Here is a 27,170-nt window from a genome sequence, read left to right on the forward strand (position 1 = left end):
GATTTGAATGGAGAGAAGAAAAGGTATATATAGACCTGGGAGTTAGACAGCAGGGGGTTTGGTTCAGACAAGGAGACAGGGGGCTGAGAAAAGGTCAAGAGGGTGGCTGACGAGATTAGAGGGGACAAGGTATGGGGGCTGACAGGAGGACTGGAGGCCTGTGGACAAGACTCAGGGGATCGGACTAGAGATGGGGCTACAAGGATGCAGGAGAAGACGAGAAGGACTAGGGGCAGGGAAAAGAGAGGCCGAAGGGCAAACTGACGGAGCAGACAGACAGAAGGTCGGTGAGAGAGAAACATGGGTTCAGTGGTGGCAGTAAGGAGAGGAAAGTTAGAAGCAGGGGATTTACAAAGTGAAAGGGGCTTGGAGTTAGAATAAAGGACCTGAGTGCCCTGAGGCGGGCTCGGTTAAAGCCCTTATTGTATTAAAAAGGTTACAGGCCTTATTACAAACCAGGGAAAGTGTAACATGCCCTGAGGCCGGAGGCGGCTAAGGCCCTTATTGTATTCAAGGAGTGGGAAAGAGACGCAGTGGAAAGAGACCGCAGGAAAGCAGTCAGGTTGTACATTTTATTTCCCTGTATTCTTAATTTAAATAGTATCTCATAAATAAACTCTGCTTTGATTATTTGGTTAAGAGGCTTCTTAATATTTGGCTTATCAATTTAGGAGGGGAGCAGTGTGGTGGAACTTTAGAAAGGGCCCACATTAAATGAATAGCAGTCAGATAGCCAAACAGTCAAAAGTCCCCAGATTAGTCATCCCCAGATTAGTCCCCCCCAAATTAGGCTAGTAAGTAAAATATTTTTACATTTGAATGGCCACCACGAAAGGACTTACGGCCCAATTATAATTTTCTAAACTTATCATTTTTCATATAATCATGATTTAAAAATAAGTCCAATTATTATAATTTTCCAAATTAGATATAGCTAATAATAATTTTTTTTTTGCAGACCCGAGCTCTGATTTAGATCTGAGCTCTAAGAGGAATTCAGACCCCAGTTAATGGATAACTTAAGACTTGAGTCTTCATTAATACAAGTCAGGGCCTCGTTTCTCATTACCCACCTTAATCAGCACTCATAACAGGAACACAAAGAGGCAGGTTATAGAGACCTGCCAGGTCTGATACACAGACAGGGCATAGAAATTCTAACTGATAAATGAAACCAGACATGGGAATGAAAAGGGGACATGCGCAGAAAAGGCCAAATTTGTCCCCAGATCCACCTTATGACACGTAAACCCACGAAACACAACCTGGGGGTTGGCTCAAGCCCCCAGGAACTCCAAATGAGGATAAGCCCTCCCCTGTACCTCCCTAAGGTGGGGATTATTATAATGAGACTGACAATCAATTTATCCATACTATAAATATAACTGTCTTTTCTTTCCCTATTCGAGAGACGCCTCCAAGGTACCCTCCCTGTGTTCATTCACAGTATTGCAATAAAACTTGGGAAACTGAGTCACCAAGTCTTGTCATTCTTTTGGGATGACTCACGATCAATTTGACCCTAAATCCATCCCACATCACTAACTACTTGGGAGTAGCCTGTTAACTCTCCCAGGCCCCCGTGTGGCAGCAGCTGACCCCCAGGTTCAACAGCAGTCTAGTGGGTATGGCCTGAATATACTGAAAAATTACCCAAAATATAGAATCTCTCCTTATGATCAATGAGCTCAGACGTCTGTTTTTCCCATGAGCTAGTCATCATCCTTCCCCTTCCCATTCACTGTTAATACTCATGTGATTTATTACTAGATAATGTGATACATTCAAAATAAACAACATGCTTCAAATGGAGGCTGAAATACTATTGCAGTCTGGGTTGTTTCTCTCTCTGCCCCTCCCTCCCCCCTTCTCCACAATCAAAGGGCAAAGGGGAGGGGGCAAATTTTTAAAAACCACAGGAGTTTCCTCACAGTGGTCTGAGGTCCTAGGGGAAGAAAAAAGCCAGGAACTGGGATTCTGCTTGACCTCCCTGTGGCATCTTCTAGTTTGGTCCTGACCCTGTCTATACTTTCCATCTCCTCTAGCTACCTCTGGTCCACTCCTACTGACCTGCCTCTAGGAAGGGGTCTGCTCCCAAGTGCAGGGCTAGAACACCCCTACTCTACTTCCTATTGCACCAGCAGGAGAGCCATGGACTGTCTGGTGCATGGGCTTTTCTTCCTCCTCCTTCTTCATCTTGGAAAGAAAGCGAAGGAAGGAAGGAAGGAAGAGAGGAAGGAAAGAAAGAAAAAAGATAACCAAGAAAGGAAGGAAGGAAAGAGAAAAAAGAAAAGGAAGGAAAAAGGAAGAAAGAGAAAGAACAAAGGAAGGAAGGAAGGAAAGGAAGGAGGGAGGGAAAGAAAAGCAAGCAAGCAAGCTCTGGGCAGAAGTTGTAGTGAGGATGAAGGAAACAGAAGCCTGAGAACTATGGGAAATGTTTGCCTACACAGTTACTGAAGCCTCTCTCGTTCCTTTAGCCCTGGTCCCCCTGGGATTTAGCCAGGGTACATATCCCTCCTGCCTTGAATTTCCTCTCCTCCTTTTCACAGCACATCCTCTCTTTACTTCCAAGTCCTCTTTGACATTCTTCCTCCTCAAAGCCCTTTCAGAATAACTTCTGCTCTTCCTCTCCTCACCTCAAGATCTGTCCTCCCCAAACACAGCGATCTTCCTTGTCTTCCCCTTAATGCCAATAGCATTAACAGAAGTGCTCTGGGTAGGGGAAATTCAGTCAAGGCACACATTTAGTGCATGTGAGAGCCCGCGTGTCCCCCCCCCCACCACACACATGGCAGCTAGGTCAGTTAGTGGATAGAGCAATGGGATGGAAGTGGCCAACCTGAGTCCCCATCTTGCCTCGGACACTTACTCACTGTGTGATCTTCGGCAAGTCACTTAAGCTGTTTGCCTCAGTTTCCTCATCTGTTGATTGGGACTGAGGATAGTGGCTATCTCACAGAGATATGTAAAGTGGGTCCCTAGACATTTATAGAAATACTAGCCACCACTATTATATATTAAGCTCTTGCTGTGTACAAAGTTCTGGGTGACGACCCACGTTATCCCCTATGGTGACAACAATGAAATACCACATATCCTTTTTTTTTTTTTTTTGGTGGGGCAATAGGGGTTAAGTGACTTGCCCAACTAGTGTCAAGTGTCTGAGGCCGGATTTGAACTCAGGTCCTCCTGACTCCAGGACCGGTGCTTTATCCACTGCGCCACCTAGCCGCCCCCCCCCCCCCACCACGTATCCTTTTGACAAGTTGACTGAGCTCTGGAATCATCATAGGAAATGAGGGGTTGGTGACTTAATTATTAGCATTTTTCACATGTGATTCAGAAAGGGGCAGGGACTTGCCGAGGACCGTATGTCAAGTACTTGATGTAGCGGGGACTGGCTTTGCCTTTCCTGGTACCATGGACAGCTCACCTTGGCAATGGCATCCTCGTCTCCTCCTCCTTGGCTTCTGTGGAGCGGACTCTTCCTACTAGGTCAGCAGGTGTGTCTGAGAATGCTTAGAGGATCTAGCCACGTGGGCATCCTGAAAAGACAAGTTTTTAAATGAAAATTTAGCTTAATTCTACAAAGACAAAATGCTTTTCCACAAACAAAACAAATGCAGGCAGAATAAAACTAGAAACTGTCAAGCGGAAAAAGGGCTTCGAATGAAATATCAGGATAAAAGCAATGTTTGAGCCGGAGGGAATTGACCGAAATAGCTAAGACCAAGATTTCTTCAGGGCAGCTAGGTGGCGCCGTAGTATACAGAGTGTTGGGCCTGGAGTCAGGAAGCCTCATCTTCCAGGATTCAGCTCTAGCCTTAGACACTTACTAGGCTGTGTGACCCTGGGCAAGTCATTTCACCCTGTTTGCCTCAGTTTCCTCATCTGTAAAATGACCTAGAGAAGGGAAATGACAAACCACTCAAGTATCTTATTACCCCCAAATCTGGTCAAAGGACACAGACAGCCTGCAAAAGGATCGCAGTCAATGAGCCTATAAAAATGCTCCAAATCACCGGTAGGGAATTCACAAATTAAAATAAGTCAGATTTCCCCTGACTCCCTGAAACAAGTCAAAAAAAAGGGAAGCGTTGATGTGGAAAGACAGTAAGACTAATACACTGTCGCTGGAGCTGTAAATCGGCCCAACTCTCCATGACTCAGGCACGTCACTACTAAATATTCACCAGAGGAAGGCAAGACAGAAACAAAATTCCACTATGAAAGCAAATAGCCAGCACAGTGGATAGAACACTGGGCCTGAGGTCAGGGAGAGCTGAGTTCAAATGTGGCCTCAGCTACTAGCTGTGTGACCCTGGGCAAGTCACTACACTCTGCCTGCCTCCATTTCCTCCAATGAAAATGGGGATAATAAAAGCATATTCCTCCAGGCTTGTTGTGAGAATCAAACGAGAGAATATTTGTCAAACACTTTGCAAACTCTAAGGCCCTACCTGAATACCAGCTCTCTTTGTGATAGCTAGGAACTGGAGTGAGCAAAGATGAAATGAAATGTGCCTATGACTGTCATCCCATATTATTGGGCAGGAAAATTGAGGCACACAGAGGACTCAGGGAAACTGGAGAGAATCTGTAGGAAGTGATGCCAAGTCATGGGCATGTGCCTGTGGTGACCAGGGGAGTGGCTGGAGGGTCTACACCTGGGGCCACACTTCCACATGCCCAAACAGTTCTGACCCAGCAGAGCCCGACTGTGAAGGGTGTGTGGGATCTCTCGCTTTTTAGTTTATCAAATGAGATGATGCCAGTGAGACCCTCTGCCAGCCTCAGAACGATAAAGTGCCACAGGCAGCCATGGCCTTTGCCGTCACTGGCCGTCCTTGTTGGTTTGTGCTATGACTTTGATGAAACAGGACCATCGCTGGTCATGCTGCTCCAACTTGTGCTTGTGCATTCAGTTCTGTGAACGAGAACAGTATGGTGCCCATTTTGCAGTCGAGGAAACTGAGGCAGACAGACTTGCCCAGGGTCATAGAGCTGGCGAATGTCCAGGGCTGGATGTAAACTCAGGTCTCCCTGACTCCAGGCCCAGTGCCCTATTTACTGTGCCACCTGGTTACCTCGTTCACACACATGTGTGGCATTAGCTAGCATCTGTCAAAGAACAACTCTCCTGCTTTGTCTAGTTACCCTAAGCCACCAGTCATGGCTGAGAGGCAGCCTGTATCCCTGCCCCCAAACCTACCTTGGGCGCCCCCTCAGACCCTCTCACCAGGGAGTGTCCGTGTTCCTCATGAAAGGAGCCATATGCCTCCTTATATAGATCTCCATCTTAGAAAGAGACCCCCTTGGGATGGGCCGGTCTCTTCTGTGGACACTCTGCCCGAGGGTCCCTAGGTTAGGTCACCCACCTGTTTGTTCTCGCCTCCACCTCCAGGACTCTTCCCACTGGACACCATCGTCATCCAGATGAAAGAAGCTGCTGTGACAGGGACGTGGGTGCTGTGGGGGTAGGGATGGTGGGACGTGGCAGTGCCCTCTATTGTGACTGCCACCGAAAGACCCCAGCAGTGAGGACCTCCTTCCCAGTGTTCCAAAATGGGCGGCTGTCCCTTAGGGAAAGCAGTGAGATATGTACTTCCTTCTCCTAGAAAGAGGGGAATTCCCCAACCGCCCTTGGCTTTTTGGGGCAGGAAGAGGAACTGGCTGCTCCCCAGTGTAGACAGAGCTCGTCTACACCGTTTACACTGGGGAGGGTCTCTAACCTAAAAATCAATGATTCTTTCAATTTGATCCCCACTCAGTGACAGAGCCCTTCCCCTGTTCTGGGTGATTTGCATTTTAACTACTTTCCTAGAGTGTTCTGGTTTTCTAATTAAGAGAGTGAGCTGTTCTTAGTTATCTTGGTATCTCCCATGGGGCTGAGCGTGGTTTTTATACAGGAAATACTCAACTCTAGCCCCAACTCTAAATTTGAGCTTGTTGACTTGAATTGATAGGAATCAACCACTTCCATAAAAACCCGAAGGCTAGAGCAGAAGATTGTAGGAGGGCTTTTGGGGGGTGGGTTGGGCCAACTGACCAGACTACCCATTCCCCTAGGCATGTTGGGAGGGCCCGTGGAAAGAGAAGGGGGCCTGGAGTCAGAAAGACTGAAGTCCAAACCTCTGGTTGCCTCAGTTTTCTCAGCTGTAAAGTGGGAGTAATATTAACACCTGCCTCCCAAAGTTGTTGTGAAGATCAAGTGAGAGAAGGTTTGTAAAATGCTTAGAACAATACCAGGCACTTATTGGGAGCTTAACAAATACTTGTTTCCTTCTTGATTTTCTGAGTGAGATTCGTCTTGCACAAACACACAAACAGAAGCAATAATTGTGTGCTGTCTTTTAGTCTGAGGTATTGGCAGTAACAACATATTGGGCACTTAAATATACTTCCCTTAAAGTTTGCTAGGAAAAAAAATACCCCAACCCAGGTTGTTGTATGTGGAGCCTTGCCATTAAAAGCATCAGTCTTCTAAGAAAAATCTTAGAAAATTTAAACTACTTTTTTTTTTTAAACAAGTCATGCCTTTCCTCTTGGCTGCTTGGAAGGTTTTTAAAGCATTATTGTAATTCTGAAGTTTGTGCCTGAGAGAATTGCATTTTAGGTTTGTTTATGCTAGTGTTCTATGAATTTTATTTCAAATGTCACATATTTTCAAAACTTCTGGGAAGTTTTCTTTTATAATTTCCTGATACATGGTGATCAGATTCTTTTACTTATCCCAGATTCTCCAGAGTCCCAATATTCCTAAATTTCACTTTTTTTAGTTTGACCTCCACATACATTCTTCTCATCTATGTTTTTTCTTTCCTAGTTGCAAGATTTTCTTTTTTTACTAAAATTCTATTTTCTGCTATTTGCCTCCATTCTATCTCCCTCCTTATTTCATCTCATGATTTTCTTGCTGATTCCTTTTCTTCTTTTCATTCCTTGTGTCTCAATTTGTTTTGCTCCCAATGCTACCTCTCAGACTATTTCTGCACATTTTTCTTCTGACATTTTAGACTCAACTTTTTTTTTTTTTGCTTCATGTGAATTTTTTCTAACTGTGTTTTCCTGGGCCTGCTTATAACTTTGGGTGGTTTTAAATCTTCATGGGAGGTTGCTGATGGTTTTTCTTCTTTTTGATATTTCTACAGCAGTTTTTGAGGGGAATTTTGATGGAAATCTTGTGACTTTTCCCTTCTCCGTTTGCTTGAAGCCCCTTGGTCTCTGTTTAAAGGTTGTTTTTAAATTTTTTTGCATGTGTTCACCATCAGGCAAGTTTGCTGCAACATTTTGGTGATATTTACAGGGCTCCAGGAAGGTTATTTAGGAATGCAAACAAACAGAACTACTGCATATGCTGTTGGGTTTGGGAATGAGTCCCTCTTCTTTCTTTCCGATTTTTGTGGGACTCTGGGCTCCTTGGTGGCAGGGACTATCTTTAGTCTTTTTGGGGAATCCCTACAGCTTAGAGCAGTGCCCAGCACCCAGTAGGTGCTTAATGCATGTCTTTTCACCAGCTTTCTGATTTGAGTTGACTTCTTTCATTTCTCCAAATCTGAATTCTTTGAGTCTGGTGGCCCTAAGAGGAAGCTGGTTTAATAGGGAGCACCTGGGTGTGTGGTACAGCCTCAGCCTCTGGGAGAAAGGTACACCTGAGGGATCCCAGTTAGCTGACTCAAACAGCACAAGAGTGCAAGGGCATTGTGGGTATATCGTGAGCCCTGAAGTCACACAAGGCCTCCGAGGCTCAGAGAGGAGGTGGGGGGTGGGGATAGCTTGGTGGGGGAGAGGGCACAGTAGGGACAAGAGGTCAGAGAGACCAAGGAATGGGAGGAAAGTGTAGACACTGCTATTTCCGCTTTCTGCAGACTCTTGTCCGAGGAAACAGTGGCTCCACAGGGCAAACTTCCAGGCCCGGCATACCGACCTTGCTCTTTGGCTCCAACCGTTTTCTAATGCTGAGGGAGGGGTTGAGTGCAGAAGCCTTCTGGGAGCAGGACCAAAAGGTTGGCAGCTCTGGCTCCTTAGAGGCTCCCTGGGGCCTCTATTAAGAGCATCCCTTGGCATCTTTCTACAGAGCACTCCTTAGTGGAGCGGCCCCCAGTCCTTGGGGCAGCCAGAGCTGCAGATGGGGCAGGAAGACGCCGTATTTACTGAAGAGCAGTCCCACTGAGCTGAGGCCGGGCCAAGGGAGTCCTTCAGATAGCCCGTGATGAAGCAGTTGGGAGAGTCTACAAGCCCCAGGCACTGATGTGTGTGGACCAGGCTCTGCTGGGTGACGTTTTCTTCACTGCAAACACAGACCCGCCCTGACATGGGCTGCTGCCTAGGCGGCATTCCTCAGGAGTGGAGTCTTTCATCCAGACCTGGGAAGGCTGGTATTGCCCTCGGGCTTCTCTTGGGATTTCCTGTCCTATTGAGATGCTCTCATTGGACAATTTCCCAGATGTCAATGGAGCCAAATTCCAGCTGATGCACTGAGATGACGTTAATTTGGAACTTCATCTTTGCCCTTCCCCTTCATTCAGCTCTCTATGGTGACAATCTCGAGCAACATTATTCAATGCCTTGCTAAAGTTGTTCATTGTTTCAAGTAATTTTTGAGTTGATTCTCTAAGTATACCATCATATCATCTGCAAAGAGTGATAGTTTTGTTTCCTCCTTGCCTATTCTAATTCCTTTAATTCATTTTTCTTCTCTGATTGCTAAAGCTAACATTTCTAGTACAATATTAAATAATAGAGGTGATAACGGACATCCCTGTTTCACCCCTGATCTTATTGGGAAGGCCTCTAACTTATCTCCATTACACTCCATTACACCGGGCACTCTATGGCCCGGTGATGGTAAGTGACATACACTTGAATGAAAATCTGAGCAACCACCTGGGCTGGGTCACTTATAGGGAGAGGACAGGGATGGAGCCAAATCAGTATGCTTCCAGGAGTGAGACAGAGAATGACTGCTGAGAAGCACTCCCCTCCCACTCCTACCCCAAGATTTTCTTTTCATTTTAAAAATTTATTACATCAAAAACAAATAAACAAATACAACCAAATGTAAAACCCAAACCAACCCAAAGATACGAGAAGATCATAATCCAGGCTTTCTTGTCTAACCCAGAAAAAAAAAATCTGAAAACATTTTAAAAAGCAAAAGAAATAGAAATGCCAGCTTCAAAAATGTTTGTCCAAAAAGTAAGGTATCCACTGTACAAAGAAATGATAATGCAAGTAGAGGAAGAGGTTGAGAGGGATGATAAAGGAGGGTCAGTAGGACCCCCTCCCCTGCACCTTGGCTGCTCCTTGATTAATTACATCATATGAGACAGTGGGGTAGAGATGGGAATCTAACCCAGGATAGGTGTTAATGGCAAGGGGGAAGAGAAATAGAACTGTCCCTGGAATTCCCCTTGCCTAGAGTGGACTGGAGATTGACAAAAGGGTACTAGAAGGGATATTGGGAAAAGGAAGATACCCTAAACTCCAGATCTCTATGGGGATATGCTAAGGGAGAAAGTCTGGAGAGCAAGGAAGGAATTAACAGATCTCAGAAAACTTTGTGGGGGTCCAACTTCCATGGTTGAAGAGGCTCAAAATTAGCCTTATGACAAAGGGCCCATGTCATATTCCTGTGAAACACATGGAAAACCAAGTGAGAGACATTCAGCACATCAGTCCCACTGTCTTTTGTAGCCAGCTCTCATTTCTTCCCTAGTGAAAGTAGGATCGTGTGGTGGCTTTTCTGAGATCTCTATCTAAGCTGGCTTCCACCCTCTCTCCTAAATCCTCTTTGTCTCTGTATCAGCGGTGCGTCCTATCTCTGGAAATAAGTAGTGAAGGGAGAGAGGGAGGGGAGGAACTGTTTGGATTGTAGTGTATTGATTTGTTTGTTTATTTATTTATTTATTGGTGAGGCAATGGGGGTGAAGTGACTTGCCCAGGGTCACACAGCTAGTAAGGGTTAAGTGTCTGAGGCTGGATTTGAACTCAGGTCCTCCTGAATCCAGGGCCGGTGCTCTATCCAGATTGTACTGTATTTATAAGGGAGTCTAAAGGGTTGCTTGGAAAGAAAGGGGGAGCTAGGGGGCAACAGGAGGGAGATAGGATGACACTGGCCCTCACCTAAGGATATATTCCTCCCCGAACCCCACCTCTCAGGCTAGGTATCTGAGATTGAAGAATGAGATCCCCTGTGACAAGTGGGTAGTTCTAACAAGGAAGGAAGGCTGTCTTGAGAGAAAAAAAATGACCATCCCCAAGATTTAACTGTCTGTGCAAACCATATCTGGGTTTCAGCACATGGTTTCCAATGGCGATTATTCAAATAAAACGGACTTTCTCTGCTGCTTTATGATCTCCTCTGCTGCTCGTCCCACTCATCCCAAATCACCTTGTACCATCTATGTAGCGTGACCTTTGGGCCCCTTGTATGAAATAGCTGGTATGTGTCTGTGTGGGAAGAAAAGGGCCTCCCCTGCTGTCAGGGTTAGGTAGAATTTTGGATGATCACACACATGCATAAGAAAACCCAAGGTCCCAAGGGCCCCTGAACCCCCAGTGATGAGGAGATGGTCAGGGATACTGGAAGAATTTCTGGGTGTGAGTGTGGGAATCCACCAGCATGGAGACAGTAGCATGGAGCTGAGACACAGGCCAACTGTTTGAAAGGGACCTTAGCTGGGAAGGGAGCACCCAACCCAACCCAACCAGCATTTATTAAATTCCTCCTCTGTGCAGGGCACTAGGAGTGCAAAGACCAAGAGAACACTTTAGTCCCTGCTCTCAAGGAGCCCCCCCCCGCCCCGAGGAGGGCAGCAAAGTCAATGAAACACAGTTTGAGGAGGAGGAGGAGAGCCCCCCAACTAGGGCTGCTCCCTCTCCGGTGACTCCCTGGGAAACCTGGTATTTGCCATTCTCTCCTGGTGTCACAGATGAACGTGCTCACAGGGGGCAGAGCAGCTGGAAAGGCAACTCTGAGGTGTGGCTCTCCACTCTGAGCATAGGAAGGGGTCTCGAGCGGCCTACTTTTCGTGTCCTGGCTTGGCCTGCCAGGACCCTAGGATTCAGTCCAGTGACAAGAAGCTCCCCCTGAGGCCACCTCATTGTCCCTGTGTACTCGGGCTGCTTTGCTGTGGAAATCCTCTGCTCTTGCTCATTCCACTCTGAGTGGCAAATTTCTGGGCATCAGAAGGAGGCCAGATGGCACCTCCAGCAGACACCAGAAATAAGCAGATGCACTTAAAACAGGCTTGTATCTAGGGAAAACTGCAGCCTGTTTAACCCAAATTCCTCAGATCATGAACACACCAGCCAACTTTTGGTTATTTTCTCCCATTAGCACTTTTGATCACTTATGCCAGTGGGGGAATAATAATAATTATGACAAGAATGCCATTGGCGAATTTGCATAATCCTGTAAAGTTTGTAAAGTGCTTTCCCCACAAGAGCCCTGCCAGGTAGGCAGCAGGTCTGAGCAGAGATCTTAGAAACATGAGGTGAGACGACTTTCCCGTGATCACTGAACAGAGGTGGGGCAGGAGTTGCCACCCTCTCCAGACTAGATGTTCCTGAGCTTTGAAGAATCCCCCAACCCTTCCACTCGGGTTTATTGTGGTCCCACAGCATGGCTGCCAAGCCGGCCTGTCCCCTTGCCTAACTGCCTCCAAACCACTGCAATCTGAATCTGTCAGGAGCAGTGAACTGAGGATCGTGGGTTGTTGGAGCTTCCATTTCTCCCTCCCGACTGGCTCCTTCCTTGCCCATGTCTCCTCCATCCTCAGAGAACTCTCACTTGATCCTTCCATCCCCTATCTTTGGATCCCTCCATTTCCTTTCCTCTCACTCTTTAACACTCCCCAGTCTAATTTTCCACCTCATCATTCGACCCAGATTGCTCTCTCCAAAGTTACCAATGATTGAGAGCCAGGACACCTGGGTTCTAGTTTGGGCTCTACTCTTGAACTCATTTTAGCTCCCTGTGCATCAGTATCCTTGTCCATAAAAGGAATTCAGTCCCATTCAGCAAACATTTGGAAGCACCTACTGTGTGCCCAGCATTGGGCTATAAAGACAAAAACCAAAACCAGCCCACGTCCTGCCCATGAGAATCTACTGATTTTTTTTTTGCCGCGTGTGTGTGTGTGTGTGTGTGTGTGTGTGTGTGTGTGTGTGTGTGGGCAATGAGGGTTAAATGACTTGCCCAGGGTCACACAGCTGGTAAGTGTCAAGTGTCTGAGGCCGAATTTGAACTCAGGTCCTCCTGAATCCAGGGCTTGTGCTTTATCCACTGCACCACCTAGCTGCCACTGAGGATCCACCAATTGATTGATGGGGACTAGATTAGATGACATGCGAGGGCCCTTCTGGATCTAATTCTTTTTGGCTTATGCCAGTCTGCAGGAAGCCTTTCCTTCCACAGTACTCTCTCCTGGCCGCTAGCCTTTCTTCAGTCTAAGGTTATCTTATATCTACTTTGTACATGTCTTATCTTTGCTTAGATACCTGTACATTGTCTCTCCTGTCAGACTGTAAACTCCTTGAGGGCAAGGACTTTTTTACTTCTATCTTTGTATCCCTACTGCCTGGCACAGAACATACCATTCAGTAAGTGCTTCATAAATGCTTGTGGATTGATTAGTTAAATCTAGGGGACCTTCCAACCTCCTTCGAGTCATACCAGAAAGATTGGCTTGTTTCCATTAAAAACAACAAAAAGCCCTTCATCATTTAGAGTCGGTAAGGACTTGAGAGACCATCTAGTTCAACCTCCTCATTTTACAGCTGAGGAAACTGAGGCCAAGAGAAATGAAATGAGTTGTACAGCCTTGTAAGGTAGAAAATGGCAACACAAATACCATCTCCCTCCCCAATCTGTTGCCTTGGGGTAGAGTCCATAGGAGTTGCCTGTGCTTGTCTACCTACAGCTTCCCAAGCTCAAGTCAAAGATCAGAAACCCGAAGGTGAATGACAAACCCTACCCATGGGCCCCCTTCCCCACAGGAGGAATGTCAGGCGAGGGGTTAAAGCCACAACAAAGTAGAGCCGGTGGGCTGGGCCTTGCTACCACCCACTAGCACTGTGAAATATCGGGACAGTGCAGGTCTGGTGGAAACAGGGTTCTGTAGTGCCGGAGGTTCTTGGACTTTGGGGAGGGAGGGGAAGTTGGACGGTGAGCTAATCCAAGTTCATGCCCAAGTTCATGGATTTAGGACAGGAAAGGACCTCCAAAGTGATAGATGCCAATGCTCTTCTTTTTACAGATGAACAAACTGAGGCCCCACAAGGTCGTACTGTAAGTCTCGGAAGAATGCCAGAGGACCTTATGGAGTGGAATGAAGGGTTCTCCATAATGTCATTTTGATTGCCTCACCTCCAAGTTCAAAATTCTCACCGGAAGGGAGGCCCATCCATGGGATGGCGTTAAGTCACAAGGAATCTAGAACAACTCTGGTACACACTCTGGAGAGGAAGGAGAATTGCGTCGATGGCTTCTGTTCTGTGCTGTACGTGTTACCCTGAGTGGGAGCTGAGGACCCTGTTACTCACATATATGTAGCCTCATGCTTGAGCCCCCTTCAGATTTCTGAAGGTGGGCTTGGAGTAGAGATAATGATAAGCCAATAGGAACTTTTGGAGTCTCGCTCCCAAATTGGAACTGCTCATTGTGAGCTCAGATCTTTCAGGGGGGTGGTGATGATGGTGGTCCTTGAATTCACTGAAAGATTAACCTATCAAAAAAGGCCTAGGGGCCTTTTCCACGATTCCATGTGTGAGACACTAGTCTCTCCTTATGCCTTGTAAGAAGGCAGTCAGCCAGCTAGGCGATGTAGTGGATAGAGCACTGGCCCTGGAGTCAGCAGGACCCGAGTTCAAAACCTTCCTCAGACACTCGACACTTACCAGCTGTGTGACCCTGTGCAAGTCACTTCACCCCAATTGTCTCAAACATCCAGGGCTATCTCCAGTCATCTCGATCTACATCTTGCCACTGGCCCCAGATGGCTGGAGGAGAGAGAGTGAGGCTGGTGACTTTGCACAGCCCTCCCACACTTCAGTCCAATTCACTGCAAGTCCTGACTTCAGCCCAGTGTCATGCTCCTCAAGAACAAAGAGCAGACAACAGCAAGACTAAAGACGTCTCCTGAGTTTCTGTGGCACGGAGCCTCCAGCCTCCCATGCAGATCACCTGGTGATGGCCCTTTCTGGATCTAGCTTAGCTGCTCCTCAGGTAGCCAGCTCATCCTTGGAGCTCATGCAGCCTGGTAGTGACCCTGCCAAAGACTGCTGGCCCTGAGGTACTGGAAAGGTTTGGGAAGGAGGTAGCCCGGGAGTGGTATTGCAGTGGAGGGAAAGTAGCTTCCCCAAGTGCTTCACTTAGACCCAGAAAAGAGCAGGCATTTTTGGAAAGCTGACTCAGTGTTTTATGTTGCCCATAAACCTCCCCCACTTTCCTGCCTCCTCCCTCTCTTCTCCCAGATGCCCCACTTTCCCTTAGTATTCCATTGCAGAACCTGTGTCAACTACTGAGTGACACTAAGACATCTCTCTCTTTGTTTACCTACTCTGAAGTGGGTGCCAAGGGGCCCTTGGGGTGTGCGTGTTCGTGCCTGTGCATGTGTGCGTGTGCATGGGTGTGTGTGTGCACGAGCTTGTGAGCACTTCCCCCCTCAATTATTCTCACTCATTACAAGGGAGCAATGGAGAGTTCCAAGCAACGCCTCCCTTCTACCCAGCCCAAATGCTATGAAGTGGCAGGATCCTCACTCAAGCAGTGGATGCCCACTTGGCCTGGGAATGGCTTTTTGTCCAATGATGATGTACTTGCCTGGGAGTTGCCTATAAACAAACACAGGTTGGCCAGGTCTCTCTTGGCTCCCAGCTCAGCTGTCTCCTCATTGAGCTTCCATTTGTGGACAAGGCTTGTGCCCTAATTGCCGAATATCATTATTGGAGTCTCTCTGTTGCGTCAGCTGAGCAAACTCCTGGACCCAAGCTCTAGGAGTGAGGGAGGGCATTCTCTGGGCAAATGCAGCAACCACGGGTGATAGTGACGTGAGTGTACAGGTTAGTCTGTCTTCTTCTGGAACAATGGACCTGCCAAAGGCTGGATTGTTTCCATGGTAGATTTCGGTTCTGTGCGGTTGGAAGCGCTCTGTGATAGCAGGCAAGGATCCTGGAATCTAGTCCTGTGCCCTCAGGGATCTTACATTGTAAAGGGGTGTGGGCTGTAGGAGGTAGCTGTGTGAAACATGAGAGAAGAGCGAGAATGGAAGCTGAGCAGTGAGAAAAAGATAGATGCAAGAGGGAATGTGGAGGAATGAATGACGAGAGTCATTAACTGGTTATGTCGGGTGAAGGAGAGACCGAGACAAAGAGAAGGCTAAAGAGAAGAGGAGGGAAAAGGGGAGCCCCACTAGATAAAGGCAGCTAGGAAGACGCGGTGGGATTCCTTGTCTTTGGCTGAAGGCAATAGAGAGGGCCATTGACAGGCGGGGGGAGGGGCAAGGGTCCTGTCCAGGCATCCTGTCATCTGCCCCTCCCCTTTGGCTGCCCAAGGGAATTTGGAGATCCCGGGAAGGGGACATTGGTGTCTGGGATATGAAGGGAGAAATGGAACCTCAGTTCCGTGTGTGTTCGTGCTTGGGTGGGTGGTCTCGGTGCAGCCATGATGTCTGGGCCATGGCGCTAGGGCTAGGGTGCTTCTTGTAGCCGGCTCACACTAGTGTCCAGGGCGTGTGTGTGAGTCTGGAGTCTCCCTGGTGTAGCCCCGGTGTCCTGCTCATAGGGCCGAGGTGTGGTGTCCCTGAGTGTAGCCAAGCTTACCTTGCTGTCGGGGCGTCGGGAGGTATGCCGGATATCAGTCTAGCGGGTTGGGACAGGGCGGGGCAGCAGGAGAAGAAGTTCCCCAGGTGTTGCCTCCGTTGCACTGGTGCTCCGTAGTGGGGTGGGGGTGGGGGGCTGGATGTCCCAGGTGTCTAGGTCGTTCAGGGGTGGGCATAGTGGGACCCAGACTTGGAGGGGGCGGACTTGATCTCCCTGGTGTCCCAGTCAGTGGAGACCTGGGGCTTGGAGATGTTGGGGGTGGTTTCCCAGGTGTCAGGGTCGTCGGCGTGTGGGAGGTGGTGTGTGTGTGTGTGTGTGTATGTGTGGCCGGGGTTGGGGGCGGAGGGGGGCCTGGGCGTGGAAGCCTCAGCCCAGGGCGGGGCTGGACCTCAGTCGCCCCCTCCAAGGCAGAGCCACGGGCGGGCGGACGCCGGGGAGGAGCGAGAAGGGAGGAGAGAGGAGAGAGGCAGGAGCAGAGGAGAGGAGAGAGGAGGAGGGAGCCTCTCCTCGGCTGTTGCCGCCGGTGCGGTTGCTAAGTGCCCCTCCCGCGGCCCGAGGGCTGTGCTCCGGGCGGAGCCGTCAGAGGAAGAGGAGGAGGAGAAGCAGGGGTAGAGGAAGAGCAGCAGCAGCAGCTGCAGGAGGAGGAGGAGAAGGAGGAGGAGGAGGAGGAGGAAGAAGAAGAGGATCTCGGTTGCCCTCGTTCTGCCCGGGGGCAAGGAGGCTCAGGGCATCGTCCGCAGCCCGGGCCCTGGAGGAGGCCAGCTCCCTGGGTCGAGGCCGTGCCCGCCCCCGCGCGCACGTAGGCGTCCGTCGGGCGGCCTCCCTCCTGGCTGGCACCTCTGCGTCCCCTGCCGCGCAGCAGCCTTCCCGCTCCGGCAGCCCCTGGTTGTAGGGAAGGGTCGCGCCATGCCCGCGGCGCCGCCCCCGCCCTCGCTGCCCGCCCCAGGACACCCTCCGGGCGGCGCCCCCCGGCCTGGCCCCGGTAAGTCCTCCCGTACCTCGAGGGCGGCCGCCTCCATCCAGTCTAGTCCGCTCGGAGGGAGCCTGGGCCCGGGGCTGGAGTGATCAGGCTCCAGGTTGGGGTCGGGGGTGGAGGCATTCTCGCTCCAGGTGGGGTCTTTCAGCCGGGCGGGCGGGGCAGGAGGGCGGGGTTCCAAACCTTTAGTTCTGGGCGCCGTCTCCGTCAGAAACACTCCGGGGAGGAAGCCTGGGGGGATGATTTTGTGGGTGTCAGGCAGACCCATGGACCCGCAACCCAGAACCCCGGCGCCTTGGTCCAACCTCTTCTCCTTTGGGATCTTGCCTCCCCCCCTCCCCCAACACACACAATGGGGTGGGTAGAGGAAACTCCAGCTGGGGACTGTGGTGCTGTCCACGGTGCTGTCCACGGTGCTCGTCGGGAGAGCCGGAGGCACCTGGGCAAGGCCAGGGCCCTGGTGAGCTGGCTCCAAACGATAGTCGTCGGTAGAAATCCTCTCTTGCCTCTGGCCAGAGCCCAGAGGTGGAGGTTGCCAGGAGTCTAGGAAATGGAATGGTGAAGGTGGGGGCTGGGTACTAAGAGCTGGGTGATGGCTAAGTCTGCTACTGTGGGGTGTCCCAGGGGCATCTCCAGGCCTGGGACTGCCCCATCTAACTGACTAGCCTGGACATCTGGGACCCAGACAAGTACCACAGTGAAGAAGTTGGGATGGTCAAAGAGGTTAGGATTTCAGCTCCTTCCCAGGAAGGGGGAGGGGGGGCTATGGAACTATGGAGTGTGTTTGTGTGTGTGTTTGTGTCCTGGTACCTCTCAGCATTTTAAGTGACTGTTTGGTTCAGTTGATAGAAACAACTTTTTTTTTTTTGGGTGAAGCAATTGGGGTTAAGTGACTTGCCCAGGGTCACACAGCTAGTAAGTGTCAAGTGTCTGAGGCCGGATTTGAACTCAGGTCCTCCTGACTCCAGGGCCGGTGCTCTATCCACTGTGCCACCTAGATGCCCCTTAAGTGACTGTTAAACGTCATTTTGTCTCACCATGAAGTAAATACCTGATGGACAAAAACCGAAGGAACCCACAGGAAGAAAATGAGAGAGAGGCCCAGAGAGCATAAAGCTAGCTTCATTTAGACTTGAAAAGACTCTAGCCTAGGACACTTGTGCAGCAGCAAGATGAAAAGGGAGGAAGGAAAGGCTTCCCTGGGTGTGAGCTGCCGAGTCGGGGGTGGGGGGGGTGGGGCAGGAGTGAGGAAGGGCCTTCACTTCTGAAGTCATCTCTTGGTAAATTTTTGGAATTGCCTCTCCCACAACGCCTTCCCCCCCCCCCCCGCCCCCATCCTGTCCCCAGCAGGACTGGAATATGGTCCTATCTCCCTTTGAGTTGGAAAGGGGAGGGGCAGGTCAGTATTGTAAAATACCCTGTGCTTTGTGGTTTTGCCCCTGCCAGCAAAGTGCCCGTAGTAGCCACCAAGTCTAGAATGGAGGGGCCGCCTGGCAGTGGGGCAGGAGGTCTCAAACCAAAGCATCAGAGAGAGGTGCGATGGTCAAATCACATGTGCTGTGTAAGTTCTGCACCTGGAGCAAAGGGTCCCAGGACCATAAGGTCACAGGGCTTAGAGACCTAAGATGACCTCTTAGGTCATCTCATCCAATTCTCTTATTGGACAGATGAGAGAAACTGGGCTCAAGGGATTTGCCCAGAGATAACCAATGGATAGTCGGGTGTGACCCTAAGCACACGTGCTCTTTGTCATCCACCATGCTGTGGCACCTGTGAGCCAATGCATGGTCTTCCCATGTCTCCTGAAGAGGACCCTCCTCCGAGTCTGCCTACAACCGGAGCTCCTTGGGAGCAGCTTTCTCTTTGAATCCCTAGCTAGTGCTCAGTCCAGGCCTTGGGCCATAGTCATTCTTGACACAATACCTTTGCAGCCCAGCCCAGCCCGGCCCGGCCCAGCCCAGCCCAGCCCAGCCCAGCCGATTCTGAAATAGCTGGAGGTCTGAGGGAAGAGCCCAGTGTTTAGGGACATGGGGGAGCCCCTGTGGAGGTTCGATGGGATAATGTGGACTAGAGGTATTCAAGAAGAGAAATCAAAGTCCAATCTGGATGTGGGCCTTGCAGGGTGTGCCAGCATGGAGCAGGCCATGGGCCCGGTGAAGTATCAAAGGTAGTGAAGGAGGAGGACTTGGCTGGTGGATTTGGGGCTGGAGAGGCCCAGATGGGGTGCCCTCCGTCACTCCATTCCCAAGCTTGGCCAAAAGCTCTGGTTCCAAGGTGTGGAAGGACACGTGCTGGAGAGGGGCTGGAAGGAAAGGGCTGGGGCAGCGGCGGACAGCCTCCTGGCCCTGGTCATAGCAGGGGAGCAGAGGGGCTGGGGAAAGCCTCCCAGGAGTCAGCAGTATTCGTCCCTAGACAGCTTTTGGGAAGCGTGGCCTGGAGGGGCCTGTTACTTCTGGATCCGAGCCAGCCCCCTCAGGTGACTGGAGGCCAAGCCTGTCTCAGGCCCACTGCCAGTGGGAACTGCTCTGAAGCTGATGTCACCTACACAGGACTGGGCGTGAACTGGATGTGCAGGCATGGATGTGTCGAGAGAGAAATGACTCCTAGAATTGAGTTATTGGGGGGGGGGCTCAGAGATAATCGAGTCCCTTCCTCCCCTCTCACAAATGAGGAAGCTGAGACCAGCGGAGGTGAAGTGACTCGCTCAAGGTCTCACAGGTCATCGGTTCGATGGCTGCATGTTGGGTTCTGGCCAAGTCTATGTGAGACAAACAGAACACCTGGTAGTCTTTGCCTCAGTCACCTCTCCCCACTGTGCTCCTCTCTCCTCCCAAGCCTGTCTCCAGGTTTGGCTGACTACCATGACTTCTGGGAAGAACTCTTCCCTCAGGTGCCTAGCATGGTTTTTCCTTTCCCCTTTCGAAACCCAAGGAGGCAGTGGTTGGGGAGGTTCTTGGTTCTTCTGCTGCAGACTCCCCCTTTCCTTTGCTTCTGCCATGTTCTTTGCCTTCAGTTTGGGAGAACGCAAATGGACCACTTCCCAACAAGCCTCTGGCCTTGCTAGCAATATGCAGCTGTGCTCTGGGGAGCACACAGCCTGCAAGCAGGGCCAGCCATCTCTGACGAATCATGCGGCAGGTAAGATGGGGGCCCTGGCATAGGAAAGTCATGGAGAGCAAACCCCAGCCCCAAACCTGCCCGCCTGCTGCTTTCTCAAGAAATAGCATGGCTTGGCCCAAGGGAAGATGCTGGAGATTTAATTTTCAAATGTCACTCCGTGTTCCACATGGTGTAAATGACTTAGCCCAAACTGACAGGCCAAACACAACCTTGCCTTTGGGTTGACCCACTGTTGGAAGGATCAGCGTGTATCCTATCACCTAAACTGCCAGGATCTAGAATCAGAGGGCTCAGTCCTACTGCTTCCCCTTTCACAGAGGGTCCAGCTCAGGTGCCTTTGGGAGCAGAAATGATTCAAGGTAAGTCAAACCCAAACAGCTACCAAGTACAGGGCAGGTAAATTCAAGAAGAGGGAGGGGAAGCACCACTGCACAGTAGGAAAAGTCCTGGCTTTGGAGCTGGGGGACCTGGGTTTAAATCCCCACATCTGCCTCTTCCCTTGGGAGCTGTGTGATCATGGGCAAGTCACTTGGTGTCTCTGGGCATTTAATGCTTTCTGCTCTATAAAATGAGAGGGTTGGGGTAGGTGACCTCTCTGGTCCCTTTCAGCTCAAAATCTCCAACCCTGTTATTGGAGGTTAAGTGGATATTGAAGTCAAAAGGGGAAGAAAATCTCCTGAAAATGCCTCCAGTCCCCATTGGATCCCAGTTTTGGAACCTGAAGGGACATGGGTGAATACACCCCACCCCATCCACCTGGGCCCAGAGAGGGGCCGTGACTTGGGATGTGTAGACACAGCCTGGTTTTGTCTATGTCGGCAGAGAGAATATTTTTGAGTCCTTTCTGCATGTGTTGTCTGTGGGGAGTTAAGGAGGGTGTCAATGAAACTTTGCCGAGGATTGTGAAGTGCTGCCCCAGAAACTGAAGGCTTTGTGGTCCCTGGTGGTGGTTTGTCACTGCTGCCAATGGAAGGTAGGGGCTTTGGAGGAGAGAAATGGATCCTGGGGGATGGGAACAGGTGGTGAAGAAGGTGGTGTCTGAAAACAGGATAGAGATTTCTGAAATGCAATTTCCAATCTAAGAGTGATAGGCTCCTGGCCAAAAGCCCAGGTACCTGATGAGGACCAATACAATTGTGCTTTGCCTCAGTCTTACTAGTCTAATTATAAGGGGGCTTTAAACTGAGTATCGAGGGGGAGGGCAAAGCTGCCCACACCCATCTGTCATGGCCTGAGGCCCTAGAAAGCAGCACCTACACAGTAGAGATAGTGAGGACAATTAATTCAGAGGGAAAAAAAACCCAAGAAAGGAAACAACACACGAATGACGAAGTCTGGGCAACAAGAGAAGTGAACTGGAAAGTCTAACTGAGGAGGCAAACCTGACCCAGCCCCGATTACTGCCACTTGGGGGTCAGGAATGAGACCAAGGCTGGAAGATCACTGGGGAAAGGGATGCCTCCTTTGAAAGGAGCAGAGGACTTCCAAGGGGTCATGAAGGGGCATGTACAGCGAGAAACGTTAGGGAACATCAGGAAATCCAGGGACTGGAAAGGGAAAGAATGCTACAGTGCAGCTGGCCAAAAGAGAGTCATACATGAATCAGCAGCATTCCCAGAGCACTCTAAAGCTTAGAAAGCATTTTATGTCACAACAACCCAGTGAAGTTGACATGACAAATAGGATTACCTTAGATTATAAAGAGATGCAGGAGACCGAATGCCAAAGAGCCACACAGCCTTGTGGAGATAGCATCAGAGGTGCGTTCACCCTAACCCTGGATGCGTGCTGACTGAAGGAAGGCCTGGGGGGGCATTGCTGGGGACAGAAAAGCTCCAATCCCCATTTTGTGAGCTCTAGGAGGGGAGGGTCAAGGGAGGATGGGATTACTTCTCATGATGTCTGGGACAATGAATGTAGAGAACAGAGACCAGGCCGAACTACACCTCTCTCATTTTTCTTCATCTTCTGAGTCAATGAAAATAACAGACCATCAAGGCAGAACAAAAATGGTTGATGGGTCCTTGTGGATGGCTAAGACACCTAAGGAGATTTTAAGAGAGCTCCAGTTCACCACTATATGTGTGTCCAACCCTGATGATCTGTGTCCTATGGGGCTGAAAGAGACGGCAAATGAGATTGCCAAGTGGCTGTTAGTGATCTAGAAAGATCATCCATGTGTGCTCTTTGGTAGCGAACACTCAAAGAAATAGAGATTGTGGAGATGGGGAGGTTTGTAACTAGTCTGGAAAAGGACAAGGACTTTCCTGATTTCAGAAAAGGGAAGAGAATGGAGTCTGAAAACTTGAAGCCACTGAGCTTGACTTGGATCCCTGTGAGGATTTCACAGCATGTTACCAAAGGCATGGTTTGTGAGCATTTAAAAAAGGAAATGGCAATCAGTAGGAGTCAGGGGGACTTCACCAAGAACAGGTTCTGCTTGCCTAACCTCGTTGCTTTTTTGGACAGGATGATTATGCTGAAAGATCAGGGTAATGCCTAGTACCAGCAAAGCACTTGACAGCCTCTCTTGCTATTCTTCTAGAAAAGCTGTTGAGGCAGGGGCTAGATAAGAGTACATTTCAGTGGACAGAGAAGTGCTTGAATGGCGGACCCAAAGAGTCATCCTGAATGGTTTGATGTCCACTGGAATGGGGTCTCCAGAGATCTGTGCTTGGGTGTGTGCTAGTCTGCAGACAACATGAAGCTGGGAGGGAGAGCTAATTGATTTTTTTTTGTCGGGGCAATGAGAGTTAAGCGACTTGCCCAGGGTCACACAGCTAGTAAGTGTCAGGTGTCTAAGGCTGGATTTGAACTCAGGTCCTCCTGAATCCAGGGCTGGTGCTTTATCCATTGCACCACCTAGCTGCCCTGGAGAGTTAATTGGGCAAAAGAATCTACATCCAGAAAGATCTTAACACACCATGATTAGAGCCTGAATGAAGTCAAGAAGAAATTTGACAGAGACACAGAGGTTTGAAATGATAGAAGTTCGTCCCAAGTAAGTTGTATCTGGACAGCAGTTCCTGTGCTCTAGACATCTGCAAGTTCAAAGGAGTCAGCAGTGCCACATGGCAGCCACAAACCACAGTATGCACTTGGGCCAATGAGGAGAGGCATCGTGGGCAGCACAGGGCCTGGCACAGAGCGCTGCTTCGAAGGTGCTTGTTAATTGACTGATTGACGGACACCCCCTGCATGCTCCTTGGGGCAGCTTGCAGATGAAGGGTTGTGGGGAGTTTTGGTGGCCAGAGTTTAGGAGGGATATTGCATGGCCCAGTGAAGGTGACTGGGACGGAGAGATGGGGACACTGGAAGCCATGCCATGCTCAACTCAAGGCAATTGAACGTATATATATGAAACACCTATTTTGTTCAAGACCATGCGAGATACGAAGACAACAATTAAACATGCCCTGCCCGCAGGGAGCTTCAGGCCTGGGGGCGTCATGGGCAGAGTACACAGCATGGCCCCAGCTCAGGAACACCAGGTCATTTGAGATGGGGCATTAGGGAGGGCTTCGTGGAGCTGGTGGTCCCTGATGTCAGCTTTGAAGCAAGTCAAGGATTCTGAGAAGCAGAGACATGTGTGAAGGCCTAGCAGTGTGAGATGGGAGGCTGAGCTAAGAGAACAGTGAATACTGTTGTTTGCCCAGAACACGTTTATGAAAGGGGTGTGTGCGACTAGACTGGGAAGGTGGTTGGGATCCAGATTGTGGAGGGCCTTCAATGCCAGGCCAAGGAGTTATCCTGTAGGTAATAGGGAATCCCTGAAGGTTGTTGGGGTCCCTTCAAGGTCTAGGCTCCCGTGACCACTGAGTTCTCTCGTTGTTTCAAGTCACCCCTCCCTCTGAACCTTCCTCCGCTTGCCCAGCAGAGATCTGCACCAGAACTGACGGTGTCCTGCTCCCTCCCCAGTCAGCTCCGGGCTCTTCCAGCACCACCTCCAGGTCCAGTGTCAAATCATTTGGCCTCTGGCGCCTCTTCCAGCCCGACCTTGGCCTTCCACTTGGCTGTCCGTCCTCTGGAGGAACCTTTCTGCTCTTCCCTGCACAAGCTGCTCCCTTTCCCGATGGTCCCTTTGTGCTGCTCTCCTCCACTCCTGGAGTGCTCTGCCCCCTCACCTCCACTTTCTGGCTTCCCTCAAGATTCAGCTCAAATCATTCCTTCTGCAAGGGGCCTTTCCTGTTTCCCTCCCCCCAGTGCTAGTGCCTCCCCGCTGAGAGGATCTTGCCAGTTAGGGCAGCTGGGTGGTGCAGTGTATAGAGCACTGGCCCTGGAGTCAGGAGGACATGAATTCAAATCCTGCCTCAGACACTTGACACTTAATAGCTGTGTGACCCTGGGCAAGTCACTTAACCCCCATTGCTTCAACCATCTGGTGCCATCTCCAGTCATTCTGATCTCTATCTTGCCACTGAACCCAGATGGCTCTGGAGGAGAGAGTGAGGCTGGTGACTTGGCACAGCCCTCCCTCACTTGAATCCAATTCACTGCAAGTGATGACATCACCTCCTGATGTCCTGGTCCTCTTGGAGAATGAAGGATGAACAACATTTCCCCAGTTATACTGTTCTAGGTCTTGTTGGTGCCTGGTTGTTTTCATGTTGTTTCCCCTACTAGACTGTGAGCTTTCTGAGGGCATCTCTGGAGCTCAGTATATAGTTGGCACTTAATTAATGCTTCTTGTTAATGATGGTGAAAGGGAGAGACTAGAGATGAGAGGGGAGCAATTGCTGGGATCAGCTCCTGTGGGAGTGAGGAGAGGGGAGGCACCAGGAGAGGAAACAGCCTTGGTGAAGAGAAATACCACTTCTTTATCCGAGGCTGAAGAAAAGAGTGAGTGATGACGTCGGGGAGATGCAGGCACTCACAGAAAATGGTGTCAGTTTTCTCAGTAAAGTAGGAGGTGAGGACATCTGTAGAGAGAGGTTTTGAGACAGCTGCTGTGGGGAACGCGGGGGATAAACATTATGCAGGGTGATGGTGAGGAACCAGCTGTGATGAGATGGCATGTCTTTGAGTGGGTTCTGTTGCACAGTGGGTGGACAGTGGTGGTCAGGGGGCATCCAGGGTTGAGCACTGGCAGAATGAGAGGACAAGGGAAAGGTGAGCCAAGGATAGAGAGAATACTTGGCTCATTCAACAATGGGGTCTGTGAAGGGAGGAAGGTGAGGTGAGGGTAGGAGTGATGGAGTAGGAAAGCAGAGAAGGAATGAAGGCATCAGAGGAAAGAGAATGGCTCCTAGGAGGAGTGAGGCTGGGAAGGGAGAGAGGCTGGGAGGCTGTGGTCTGAAGGACGGATTTCAGAGTCGGAGACCAGGGTTAGGGGCGAGGGTGACAGCGCGGTCTGCTCCAATGGGCGCCAAATCAGCTCTGGGGCTTTCAGAGGAGCCTGTCCAGAGAAGTGGGCTGGTCCACAGTGCTGCCCACCCCCCAGGGGCCCTGTGCTGGATGAGACGCACTCGGCAGGTGGGTTGTCTTCCCCAGTGCCATGGTGACGTGCCGGTCTGGAATGGCGTCATCTCTGTTAGGAAGGCTGCCAGGAGCAGCCTCCTCACGGGCACACAGAGCTGCCACCCTCCTTCTCTGGGTCTGCTCTGCCCTTCGTTTCCCTAGGATTTTCAGGCTCCGGCGCCCCGGAGGGCCTTGGTATGACTGACCGAGGAAAGGCATTGACATCAAGGCATGGAGCCCCACGCTCCAGAACAGAAGCTTTGCCTCCTTGGGCACACAGGAGGTTGCAGCTTTCCACATGGGCCTCTTGGCCATGGGAATAGCACCTGGGCTCTTCAGCCTCCTGCTTTCTGTCTGCTCTCAAGAGGCAGCCTTCTGTTTTGACCTATAATTGATTGGCAGTAGCGGACAGCTCATTCATTGAGGGAGCCAGAGGCAGCTTGGCTCAGGCGGTTCCATGCCTTGGACACTGTGACTCTGTCACTGACAAGCTAGAGGCTTTGACATGGGGAGTCTTTGCTGTTGGCTAGGAAGGCCTGTCCTGGGCACCAGCCTGAGCCGACGGCTTCACATTTGTCATGACCTGGGGATGGCGAAGCTCAGACCACCAACTTTAGATTCAGATTCCTTAATCAGTAAGTGCCTACTGCGTGCCAGACGCTGACCACCAGGTGCAGAGAAGCCAAGAATCCCACAGTCCCTGCCCACAGGGAGCAGCCATTCTATTCATCAGTGGCCAAATGGCGGTGGCCACCTTAGGCAGGGCCAGAGCTCTGAGCACACATTGTCATAAAGATTTGAAAGCATTCCTTCTCCTTGAGTCTTGGCTTTCTGGGGCTGCTTTTCTTCTGAAGCCAGTGTCTCCCTACGGGCAGCAGCGACTGTCTTCAGGAGCTAACAACAGGAGCACCCCAGGACAGGGTTTGATTTTTTCTTTGTCCCTGGCCCAGTGCTTGGCACATAGTAGGCACTTGATAAGTGCTTATTGAATGACTAAACAAATGCCAGGGGTTTCCTTTGGCCAAACTGAAGCAGGGAGGCCCTGTCATGGGCATCCTATACTTCCCTCCAGGGACTTATGGGAGGAAAATGAGCATGTCTGGGGGTGGCCACACTTTCCATGACTGATACGGAAGGGTGTGGTTTGTCTGAAACTTGCAGTGATCCTTACTGTCGTGAAGCAGGAAGCAAGCACACCATTGTCATTGTTATCTTCATTTTACAGAAGAAGAAACTGAGGCTCAGACATTGTCAGTGATTTGCCCAAGCCTGGTAAGTGGCAGAGTCACTTCCCTGCAGTTTGCTGGGGAGGGGCCAGGACCTGGCTTTGCCTCTAACCACCCATATGACCTCTTTCTGGGCCTCAGTTTCCTTGTTTGTAAAATGAGGGGGATAGAGTGGCTCACTAGCCTTTCCAGTTCTATAGCCCCAGGATCTGACTCTTCCTTGTCATTCAGTTTAGTTCTCTGACCATTTTGTCACGATTCCTCTTCCCTGCCACCTTCCATCACAGCACACACCTTGGGATGTCATCCAGAGTAGGGCGGAGCATGGGAGCGACCCTCAGCCTGGCTAATGTGATAGTTACTGATAGAAATGCTTCTGTGGACCCAGAAGAGGACCTCTCAGACATTGGAGAGATAAGCAGGGGGCGCTACCCTCATTACCTGTGCCCCCTGGCACTGGGGCAGTTTTCTGTGGGCTCTCTGAGGTGTCAGACCTTTGTAGTTGGCATCTTTCAGGCTGGTGCACCTCAGCACTGCCACATGCTGGTGAGTGCCGCAAGGAGGTG

General features: G+C 50.3%; 1 protein-coding gene across 2 annotated transcripts in view; it reads left to right on the forward strand.

Moving 5' to 3' along the window:
- The first annotated feature begins 16,495 nt into the window (after nucleotides 1-16,495).
- The window catches only part of DCLK3 (doublecortin like kinase 3), a 42,626-nt gene continuing 31,951 nt past the window's right edge, over nucleotides 16,496-27,170 (forward strand). The window contains exon 1 of one of the 2 annotated variants that reach the window (XM_043978652.1): nucleotides 16,496-16,807. In XM_043978652.1, coding sequence (XP_043834587.1) covers nucleotides 16,732-16,807 — 76 coding nt within the window. In that variant the 5' untranslated portion in view covers nucleotides 16,496-16,731. The remainder of the gene's footprint in view (nucleotides 16,808-27,170) is intronic. The other variant, XM_043978653.1, reaches the window with a different exon arrangement.

This window comes from Dromiciops gliroides, chromosome 1 (assembly GCF_019393635.1).
Source record: "Dromiciops gliroides isolate mDroGli1 chromosome 1, mDroGli1.pri, whole genome shotgun sequence".
NCBI classification, from domain to species: Eukaryota; Metazoa; Chordata; class Mammalia; order Microbiotheria; family Microbiotheriidae; genus Dromiciops; species Dromiciops gliroides.